The sequence below is a fragment of the Nilaparvata lugens genome, chromosome 11, assembly GCF_014356525.2.
Source record: "Nilaparvata lugens isolate BPH chromosome 11, ASM1435652v1, whole genome shotgun sequence".
NCBI lineage: Eukaryota > Metazoa > Arthropoda > Insecta > Hemiptera > Delphacidae > Nilaparvata > Nilaparvata lugens.
The window spans coordinates 32184136-32196258 of record NC_052514.1 but is presented as its reverse complement, the minus strand read 5'-3'; the positions used below and the strand labels follow the sequence as shown (position 1 = coordinate 32196258).

General features: G+C 34.1%; 1 protein-coding gene across 1 annotated transcript in view; it reads left to right on the top strand.

Moving 5' to 3' along the window:
* Nucleotides 1–12123, top strand: part of LOC111049472 (transcription initiation factor TFIID subunit 1) — a 51845-nt gene that overhangs the window by 37533 nt on the left and 2189 nt on the right. The window contains exons 20-24 of the mRNA XM_039437279.1: nucleotides 1058–1284; nucleotides 3847–4029; nucleotides 5980–6222; nucleotides 9992–10136; nucleotides 11675–11968. Of these exons, the coding sequence (XP_039293213.1) occupies nucleotides 1058–1284; nucleotides 3847–4029; nucleotides 5980–6222; nucleotides 9992–10136; nucleotides 11675–11968 (1092 nt within the window). The remainder of the gene's footprint in view (nucleotides 1–1057; nucleotides 1285–3846; nucleotides 4030–5979; nucleotides 6223–9991; nucleotides 10137–11674; nucleotides 11969–12123) is intronic.

Below are 12123 nucleotides of genomic sequence, written 5' to 3'. Positions count from 1 at the left end.
TTTTATTCTATCACTCTTTATTGTCTGTTATTCACAGTTATGACACTACAGTGCATCTCATGATTTCATTTGTTGTTCTACTCTTTTACGTTGTCATCAACTAACACTCCAATTAACAACAATGAATTCATTGATTCCTTACACTTTTCCGACTCTTATCACCCTTAGCCCAGTCAAATAGTCATTATAATGCGACCGGACCAAACAAAAATTGAGGTAATTTGATTTTATTGTTCTAATCGGTCTATTTGGGTACTAGTAAGATTAATCTATGGTTTCCCACAAAAATTTCTGAAGGAATAACTTCTGGCAGCCTGAAAACCACGATATTTTCGTCCTTTTTCAGTTTTTTCACGATAAATAAATATGATTTTATTGCCGTTAAATTCTTAGAACAATGGGCAAAGTCAAATATTGAATACAGTACGACAAAAGATAGATCAAGTTTTACAGCAATTGTACACAAAATTGCACTATTGGGTCTTGAAAATAATACAGAAAGTAAACTGTAAGTCAATTAGATTTTTCAAATACAGAAATACAATTCATTTGAAAAGCACAAAACATATTCCTTACAGCACAACTTGAGCCTTTTGAAAAATACATTAATACAAATAGAAACCTCTTAACTCTAAGCAACAATTATTTCACTCTCAAAGAACTCTTCAACGCTATAAAAAGGATTTATCACAAGCCAATTCAATAATCTCGTCTTAAATTTCTTTTCTCTCTGTATTATTAAATCTGTAGGTAATTTATTGTAAAGTTTTATACCAAATGTATCATAGCTTTTAGCTGTTTTGGATAACCTCTGATATCTCCAAAACCAATTGTTCTATCAATATTCTCACTCTATACTTTTTTGAAGAGCATTAAATTCTCTACAATTTTCATTGCCTTAACGTTTTTTATCTCCAATAGGAAGCGAGTTATAGCTAGTCAAAAATATTGATAATTTTTTCTACTTTGCGAGAAATTCATATCTGTTACTCATGGTAATATTAATTATGTATTATTGTAGTGTGTTATTTATTTATTTATTGTGTGTTGTTGACAGTCATGTCGCACCAGTCATTGCTGAACCGCAACCGGCTGGAGTCAGAGCGGCTGGAATCAGGTGGGGGGAGTCACAAGTCTATGCTGCATCACCTGTTGCCCTCACACAGGAGCCAACACGGGGCCAGTGGCAGTGGGCTTGCCCCTCCTACGCCCACTCCGCCCCGTCGTCGCAAGCCAAGCAAGATGAAGCCTGACTTGAAGCTCAAGTGCGGGGCTTGCGGAAATGTAAGCAATGCTAAGTTTATTCATTTATTTATTTATACATGCATTGATACATACAATATCATCCTCAATTATGAATGATTGGGAAAGGATCCACAGGAATGTGTCCGTTTATTGGAGAAATTCACTCGAAATATTGTGCGTAGTAATTGATAGAAAGAAATAAAAATCTAAGTAGGCCCTACCCTTTTTTTAAAAAAAATTGTCGAAACATGTCGTAAGTGAACAATTTAAAAAAATGTCTTTCTATTTAAGAGTAGCCCTAACAAAAAAGGTATCTTAATTTATATTTATCGACAACTTTATTATTATTTTAGCTTCTTAAATTTCTTTTCTCTCTGTATTATTAAATCTGTAGGTAATTTATTGTAAAGTTTTATACCAAATGTATCATAGCTTTTAGCTGTTTTGGATAACCTCTGATATCTCCAAAACCAATTGTTCTATCAATATTCTCACTCTATACTTTTTTGAAGAGCATTAAATTCTCTACAATTTTCATTGCCTTAACGTTTTTTATCTCCAATAGGAAGCGAGTTATAGCTAGTCAAAAATATTGATAATTTTTTCTACTTTGCGAGAAATTCATATCTGTTACTCATGGTAATATTAATTATGTATTATTGTAGTGTGTTATTTATTTATTTATTGTGTGTTGTTGACAGTCATGTCGCACCAGTCATTGCTGAACCGCAACCGGCTGGAGTCAGAGCGGCTGGAATCAGGTGGGGGGAGTCACAAGTCTATGCTGCATCACCTGTTGCCCTCACACAGGAGCCAACACGGGGCCAGTGGCAGTGGGCTTGCCCCTCCTACGCCCACTCCGCCCCGTCGTCGCAAGCCAAGCAAGATGAAGCCTGACTTGAAGCTCAAGTGCGGGGCTTGCGGAAATGTAAGCAATGCTAAGTTTATTCATTTATTTATTTATACATGCATTGATACATACAATATCATCCTCAATTATGAATGATTGGGAAAGGATCAACAGGAATGTGTCCGTTTATTGGAGAAATTCACTCGAAATATTGTGCATATTAATTGATAGAAAGAAATAAAACTCTAAGTAGGCCCTACCCTTTTTTTAAAAAATTTCGAAACATGTGGTAAGTGAACAATTTAAAAAAATGTCTTTCTATTTAAGAGTAGCCCTAACAAAAAAGGTATCTTAATTTATATTTATCGACAACTTTATTATTATTTTAGCTTTTTAGATTTTTATTTCTTTCTATTTAAGAGTAGCCCCAACGAAAAAAGGTAGACCTATTTTAATTTATATTTATCGACAACTTTATTATTATTATTAGCGTATGGCTTCCAATGGTGGGGAGACCCAAGGGTAGTTCCACCTCACCTTATATAGTCCAAAGTTCCCTAATGGGAAACCGGAACTTTCAGAAGTTAAGAAATTAAATATATTCAAAGCATGCATCAAATCAATCAATAATAACAAATTATGATGTCAATTACTTTACAAACCAACCTTAATTTTTTATTGCGATTTTCGGGTGTTTTCTAGTGCTAAAACTTCTACCAATTTTCGACTTTTACAAAAAAATACAGAATTTTCCCTTTTCCTATTGAATTTTAAATGTGCATGTTAAATTGTCTGTACCGGATGAATTATGGTAGTCGTGAGGATCATTGACGGTTACAATATACATCAGTCTTGGTAAGGGCCAAGCCACACTAAGCGTTTTTTCAGGCGTTTTTAGACGAGTCGGCAGGGCAGGAATTTCTCCGATTGACTGATTATGAGTTGTTTCTCAAACGCCTACCCAATCAGCCAATCGGAGAACTTCCTGCCATGCCGACTCGTCTGAAAACGCCTGAAAAAAAACGCTTCATTTGGCTTGACCCTAAGACTGTGGGATTGTATTACATATCAATTGAATTTGATTTAATAAGTTTATTTTTATGAAAATTTGAAGTATACAAATACTGTATATAAAAATATACTCTTCTTCTTATGTACCTTCTCCATTACGGAGAAGGCAATCATGGCAATTCGTACTTTGTTTACTACTGTATATTTAGAAACAATATACAATTATACGATAACTGAATGGGAACTATTTAATTTCTCGAAAAATACATATTGAACAGCCCTAGAATATATTATATTTAAAATATGCGAAGATATATAACTTTGATGAAATTAATAAAAACAATATAAAACCTGTAGTACCCTTTTTATTTAAAACATTTTAAAACAAAAAGGTTCAAGTAAAAAGGGTACTACATGTTTTTATATTGTTTTTATTAATTTTAATAAAGTAGCCCATACAAGTGAAGTAACTTTGATGAATTATAATATTTTAGAAGAGCTAGTATTCTAAAAATTCGACAGTCATTGTCAATATTGTAGAACCGTTCCATAATTGAATAAAAACACACATATGTTGTCAAATTCTACACAGTTTTATTTGGTACACGACCATGGTTTCGTGACCACACACGTCACAGGTCGCATGGTCGTGTACCGAATAAAACTGTGTAGAATTCGACAACATATGTGTGTTTTTATATAATCGCTAGTATTAATCAGTGTGATGGTGACTATTACAGGTTGGCCATATGAGGACGAACAAGGCGTGCCCGCTGTACCAGAACTCGGGTCCCCCTCCCTCACTCAACGTAGCCATGACAGAGGAGCAGGAGGAGGAGATCGAGAAGCAGTTGAACGAGGATGATGAGGATCTAGTCAATGTCGATGGCACCAAAGTCAAGCTGTCATACAAACTGCTAAGGGTAATTGCATTTCATTTTGATTCATTTTTATAATGTCGTAGCCTCTGGAGTGTAGGATTTCAAGGATTCAAACTTGAAAACGTAGGATTAATACAGGGCCTGCTATAGTCGATTAGCGACCCAGGCGAAAATAATTTAGAGGCCCCATCGTTTGTTATTTATTATTATTATTTTTATTTATTAGGTTAGCAAATACATTACAAGGATCGGAAAAGAAAAAACAGGCTATTGCCCAAAACTTCTTCAATTTCGTAATTTAGTTTCAAATTGTCCAAATATTATACATAGACAATGTCCATTCTAATTTCTACACTAAATCACAATCTGAAAATATAAATTAGAATGAAACAAACAATTTAAATTTGGATAGATTGATAATAAAACTGTTAAAATTGTTATGTTTTGGATTTTGATCTTTTTTGCGAACCACTGAAATCCCCTCCTCCTAGTAGTTTCCAGTTATTTAGTTCTTAAGAACTCCAAAAATTCATGGTTCTTTTTTCAGAATATTCTTTATCACAAATGACAAATATATTGCCAGGTCTTGCAAGACCCATTGCATACTAATACTTCATTTTTTTAAAGAACAAATGAAAATTTTTCTTCACAGTTGTGGAAAAACTATCCTTTATAGTCGTGTGAAAAATTGTATTTTAAGCGTTGTTTGGGGACATTTGCAAAGTCGTTCTAGCACATACTTTCGGCTGAACATCCTTCTAAAATTAAAACCGCGAAAAACGTCCACGAAAATATCTGGGAAAATATTTCAAAAATACTGAAAAACCGTTAACTTTGGGGCCCGGTTGCACTAAAGCCACGACAACCAATCGTGGAAGGCTTTTTTTGGGAAAAACTAGGCTTCTCTGATTGTTTTTCCTGGCATTTAATCAAGGTTAAAATTTATCAAACTTTTGTGCAACAATAGACATGTTTTTAAGATATTCTCAAACATCTCCAAACTAGCCTAAAGCTGCATTTATACCAAAATTGTCTACAAAAATTGTCAGTTTCTTGTGGAAAACAAGTTTCTGTTCTCAAATGTAGAACAAGAAAAGTTGTAATTTTTTGCCCAGAGAGCGTAGTCGGCGTGATTTGTTGAGGGGGGACATTTTTTTGGCAACTTTCTCATTGTTTACCCACACGAGTGGAAATCCATTACAATTAATGCCAGCATAGCATCAATCTTAATAGCATTACTTATTCCAGTATTAAATTAAACTTGTATGAAACTACTATTGAGCATACGGATCCAAGTCTGTTTTGCAGTTATAGTTGAACCAATTAATTCCATGTATGGTCTGGTTGTTATCACCGACAGCACGCAGAGGAGATGAAACGCAAAAGTTCAACTAAAAAAGAAAAAAATCTAATGAAAAATTGAAGATACTTGAAATGTTGTAAGAATCCACTTTATTTAAATAAAAATTAATATTTTATACAGGAGCTTGCTTTCGTGTGTGCTCGAAAGCATGCTCCTGTAAATATTAATTTTTATTTGAATAAAGTGGATTTTTGACAACATTTCAAGTCTCTTCTATTATGGACAAGTTCCACAACATCAATATTCACGCTACAAACTTAGCTAATGAAAACATTTTCTGCTGCTGAAGGTGCCGTTTTAAAGTAGATTATTGCTCTATTCTGTAGTAGTTTTTTTTCTATGTTTAGTTTTGAAGCATCTAAATTTGAAAATCTACTTTGTGGATATATTTGAGGTCTGTAAATTTTGTGAGTTGAACTACAAGACTTAACCTGTTTCGGACTCTGTGTTACGTTACCTAAATTTGGAAGAAGAATAGTACAAGATTTCATTATTTTTCCTCTCCCTATCATTTCGAAAATGTACTTATTGTATAAATGAATAAACATAGAGAGCTTTAACTTTGGAATTAACATACTTTAGCCGTCAACTGAACTGTTGATATATTGCGAAGTGTGTGTTACTTGCAGCACGCAGAGGAGATGAAACGCAAAACGCTGCTACTGAAGGTGCCGCGCGACGCGGTGAACGCACGCAAGCGACGCAAGCAGACGGCCGAGCTGCACTGCGACTACCTGAAGCGACAGCAGCGGCCGGCCAACCGCCGTCGCACCGACCCGGTCGTCGTGCTCTCAACCATCTTGGAGTCCATTCTCAACGAGATGCGCGATCTGCCAGATGTCCAGCCATTCTTGTTTCCTGTTAGCGCCAAGGTCAGTGCAGTCGATCATCATTTTTTATTTCTTAATTATTCATTTTCAGTTTATTTTTTCGCTAGTGATAACCACAAAAGGTTATAGTGAGGTCCACTTTATAATGACAGTGAAGAAAGATAGGAGAAAAACGTTGCCAATCCTCGTCTTGACAATGCCTTCTATAGACGGTAGTTGTCACAGGCTTATTAATTTATTTATTTATTTATTTATTTATTTATTCCTTGAAAAAGCATTACAATAATTCACAATTTAGAAATATAACAACAAAATGAATCAATAGGAAATACAAATAAACATAAGGAACTACTTCCCCAAAAGAGCAAGCTCGAGCTTGGGGAAGGAGCAGCCGTACTTTGACTACTTACTTATTATTAATTAACATTACAGTATATACATTAACAACTAAAATCAAATCCTTTCAATAAACAAGATAAATCAGTGATGCTATAATAGATCAATATATTTACATACAATATGTGTTAGAATGCAACAAAATTTGTAAATTATAATAAATTATAATAATGACCTGATATTGCCTAGCCCAGTGTATAACATGATATAAGATGTGGTACAAAATGAAATCTATTCAATTGGAATAATTACTATACTAATGTAATCCAGAAATTCTCGGCACTATCCCAGCCATGAGAGCTAACCAGATACTTTTTCAAATGTAGTCCAAAGTTTTTTTGGGCGAGTAAACCTCTCAAATTACTTGGAAGAATATTAAAAAATAATGGAGATAAATATATGAAGCTACGCTGACCAGCAGTAGTCAATAATCTAGGAACAGTAACCAGACCTGACTCCTCCCGTCTTGTAATAGCACAATCCGTTCTATTAATGAAATGAAAAAGTGATAGCTTCTTATAATATAATATGATGTGTTTCAGGTATATCTGTCTGATCGGTAGAACTGAAAATTCCAAAAAAGCCAATCTTGTTGAATACATTCTATTCTTTTTCAGAATAATTTTTAATATTAAATTTTGTATTGTTTTTACTGGTTTTAGAACATTTGTATATGCACCACCCCAACCCACAATACCATATTGGAGCAATGACTGTGCCAGTGCATAATACACTATCTTCATGACTTTCATAGGCAAAACAGAACGTAACTTCACAAATAAATAAATAAGTTTTCTAGATCGTGTAGTAAGCTGCGACAAATGTACATCCCACTTTAAATGCTGATCAACCATTACTCCAAGATATCTGATACTGCTAACCTTCTCTATTTCATTACAATTAACTGAACACCCTAAATCTACATGACTAAGACAATTTGGAGAATGCAAAACAAGTGACATATTAACTGGCTGATTCTGTATATTCAAGGAAAAAGAGATGTATTTTGTTTTGGACAAATTCAGAGTCAGTTTTCTTCTATCAAGCCATTTTTTTACTTCTCCCAGTCCCCTAGCAGCTGAGTCATATGTGCTAGCCCAGTTTTCTTCATGAAAAATTAAAACTGCATCGTCTGCAAATGACAATATTTTCCCATTGATTAAATTAAGGTTACAAAAGTCATTAATATAGATCAGGAAGAGGCAAGGTCCAATCACTGTTCCCTGCGGGATTCCCATTTTAACAGATTTATATTCACTAACAGTGTTATTGACTCTAACACATTGTTGCCTATTCTTTAAATAACTGCAAAACCATCCCAGTGCCACATCCTCAAGACCAAGGCTACGGAGACAATCAAGTAGACGATCATGGCAAACTGTATCAAAGGCTTTTGCAAGATCAAGAAAAATAGCTATTTGTCTCCTACCTACATCCAAGTTTAAGATTGTTTCTTGAACAAAAGCAGCAATTGCTTCCTGTGTTCCCATCCCCTCTCTAAAACCAAATTGATTTTTTGACAGAATATTATTCACTTCCAAAAATTTATGTAGCTGTCTCTTTACACATTTTTCAATTATTTTAGCCAAATTCGAAAGTAAACTTATAGGTCTATAGTTGGTAATTTTCCTTTTGTCTTGTGATTTGAATATTGGTTTTACTACAGTTGTTTTAAAAGAATCTGGAAAAATACCTTGTTCAAAACTTACATTAATAATGTGTTTGAGTGGAGAGGCAACAATACTTTTAACAGATTTTAAAACAGATACAGTAATGCCATCATGACCAGGCCCAGATGCACCTCTAAGACTCTCGATCGCCTCCACAACCTCAGTCTCTGATACATATTGAAAAGTAAAATAATCTTGCGGATTGTGGGGATTGTCTGGTTGCAAATCGTCACCAGGCTCACTAGGAATATTTTGTACCATTTTCTCTCCTATAGAGATGAAAAAATCGTTAAAAGCATTAGCACATATATTGGGATTATCCCTAGCACTATAGACATTACCATCAATTTCAATTTCTTCCAAACACTCCTTCCTTATTTTACAACCAGCTACCTCCCTAACTACATTCCAAGTCCGTTTTACATCATTTCCAGCCTCCTCAATTTTTCTGCTATAATACAATGTAATACTAATGTAATACTAACTGTATTAATGTAATACTAACTGTTCATTCTCGTTTAAAATAATAAATTATTTTTTATTAAGCAAGAAATTATATTTTTCAATAATTTCATAAGGATTTTTCATAATTAAGATGAATTTTTTTGTTAATTAATTATGAATTCTACATTGTTTAAATACGATCTGGCAACAAAGAAAGCAAAGCGAGAAAGATATAGCGCTATCCGCTTTGTTGAATGATAGACAAGGATAGCAATACCTAAACAAACACTGCTATTATAACGTGGAACTCACTCTATGAATTGTGTGCGAATATCCACATAAGTCTATACATTAGCTTCGGAAGGTGAGTGGTGGTATTGTAAATGACTGTGACTGATGTAGCAAAAGCGTACTGAAGTTGCGATTATCCACTCTACTATGGTGAGCTGGCTCACTCACCACTCATCGATTCATTAACTAGATAAGGCAAACTGGTAATCGTGAAAATTCTCTTCTAGTTTTTGATTTTTTTGTCATGATTTGAATAGTCAAGTTGGTTATTTTCGGAATGATTCCTTGGTCAAAGAATTCCCCTCAGAAAAACATAGTAATTGAAGTAGATAACCTATTTTTAATTTGGAATATTAATGATAGAACGAAAAACAATAAAACTGCTTGATTTGTCGTGAACCAAAAATCGAACAATAGCTCAAACTATAAATAAAAATATAAATCTAAGTACCCTTTTAAATTATTAAAATTTTTAAATGTTATAATTCAAAAGTTTACTCAGATTAATATTAAAAGTAGCCCTAAAAAATAAACCTCAAATTATATACGTTTGTCTTGATTTAACAGTTGTGGGTGGGTACTCCGAATCAATTCCAATATCACGATCCCGTGTTCCACCATTATCCCTAAGCTGGCCACCTTCATTTGCATAGGATTCTGTAAACTTTGTGGTAACATGATAATTTCCAATTCTACTTCTCAATATCGTTTTACTTTATTATACAGTGATGTATTTGTACATTTTTTTGTTCAATAAAATTTATCATTATTACATCATTACAGTACTGATATCAATTCGGTCTCATTCGATGGTAATAATACTATTTTTTGTGTTCCATACGATTGATAGATCGATTGATAAATGCACTTGATTTATTTGCACTTAATAACATTACAAGTGATGTGAGCGAAGTTGAGGCAATAAGATCCACCTCTTCCACTTGACCCACACATTAAAGGGATTAATTCAGTGTCATTTGATAGTAATTACTGTTTATTCTTCATTTCAGGTTGTGCCTGATTACTACAAAATAATTACAAGGCCTATGGACTTGCAAACGATTCGTGAAAATCTGCGACAGAAGAAGTACCAGAGTCGGGAAGAGTTCCTGGCTGATGTCAATCAGATAGTTGAAAACTCCACACTTTATAATGGTCAGTTATTATATTTAATCAATATTTCTCAAGCGAAAAAATTCTATATAGTTTCTTTTAGATATTTCATCCTTACGTCCTTGAAATTGTTTCATTTTGAAAGCAGCTAAAGAAATTATTGATTAATTCTATTTAAGAGTTCGACATTGCTCGGTACGGCCCTATTAACGGTTACATATTGATAGAACAATTATATTAATTTATCGATACTTGCATCAATTCAATTCATCAATGGATGAAACTATATTGTCTGGCCTCTGAGATACATAATTATTGGTTATCTTTCAATATGGCTGAGGCTGAGGTCATTGTTTGAGGTTGACACTCTCAAGCGTCTCATCTTTGATTATTTTCCGGAAGATTCTCATGAATGAAGTTGATCCTTCTTGCCTCCTTGGAAGAATTGGTTTCGCCGTGCCCACTCTGAGGCGGAGCTCGCATACCTGTTCATAGGTGTAGGACAGTGGGTGCATATTTTTTTCCCTCCAACCATATTCCAAGATTGTTAAATGGATTTATGGCGGGGGTGGATGTGTTTTCCAATAGTCAATCAAGTTTCAAGCACAAAGTGACTTTGCTTTTGAGACAAAATCAAAACAATTGAAAATAAGAATGCACACCATTTTTTACACTCATACTTTGTGATAGCCCCCTAATTCTCCCTTTATTGTCATAGTTTATCATTGGCATATTTATCATCATCATCGGCATCTTCTTCATCTTTTCATTCATGCTTGTTATCATCTCTCCATCGCCATTTCATGTCTTTTCTCAACATTTCTGTCACTTATTTCTACTTTTCAATATCATTTATAATTTTTTGAAAGTTGTTTTTTAAGTACTTGAAAGTTAAGTACTTTTTCTAACGTTAGTCTAGTTAATTTTGTTTTTAATACGAATTGTACTTCTTATTGTTATGTTAAGGGAGCATATTTAGGTTTTTACCTGTTGTTCCCATTTGTGAAATAAATAAATATATTTTCTCTTTTCTGTATAGGGCTACTTTTTATAGAAATAGAAAGAAAAATAAAAATCTCAGTATGAAGACATAAAATATGAAGACTTCATATCACTTGAAAATTGCATCAATGTCCGAAACATGTTGTGATTAAATAATTATTCGAAAAGGGTACTGAGAAATATATTTTCGTTGTCAAACTGGGTATCTTGTATGTTCCATCCAACCTAATAGTGCTATTATATTTCACATTGAGATTATTAGCCTACACAATGTATATGCGAGTGAGAAAACTCATATTAAAAATGATTCTTATGAAGTTGAACTTTTGGAATGTATTGATTTCTAACGATAGATTTCCACATATCAGTATCAGAGTCATTGACCGTTACAGAAAAACAATTCCCATGAGTTCTAATGGAACTATCCATACTCGCCCGGCCGGGCTGAATGTGAATTGTCCTATTAGATTTAATGAGAATTATATTTTCATTGTGCCAGTCACTTTCACTGATACTGATATGTAGGAATCCAGCTTAATCAATATTTATTACCTATTTGTGATGTATGTTTTTGTCAGGCGGCAAAAGCTCACTAACGGTGGCCGCACAAAGAATGCTGAGTGTGTGCTTCGAGCGACTGGGCGAGAAGGAGGAGCGACTGATGCGACTCGAGAAGGTCATCAACCCTCTGCTGGACGACAACGACCAAGTCGCACTCACCTTCATCCTCGACAACGTCATCAACAACAAGCTCAAGAATATGTCAGAGTCGTGGCCCTTCAACAAGCCCGTCAACAAGAAGATGGTCAAGGACTACTACACTGTCATCAAGACGCCCATGGACCTCGATACAATCGCCAAGAAAGTCAAGTGTGAGTTGGAAAGTCAAACGTAGTTTGGGTCTCGGCGTTATAGAACAACATTTATTTATTTATTTATGAAAACATGAAAGCATACAGGATTTCTCCCAAAAATTGCTTCCATAACAACATGTTACAACATAATTACATAATAATAAATACATAGT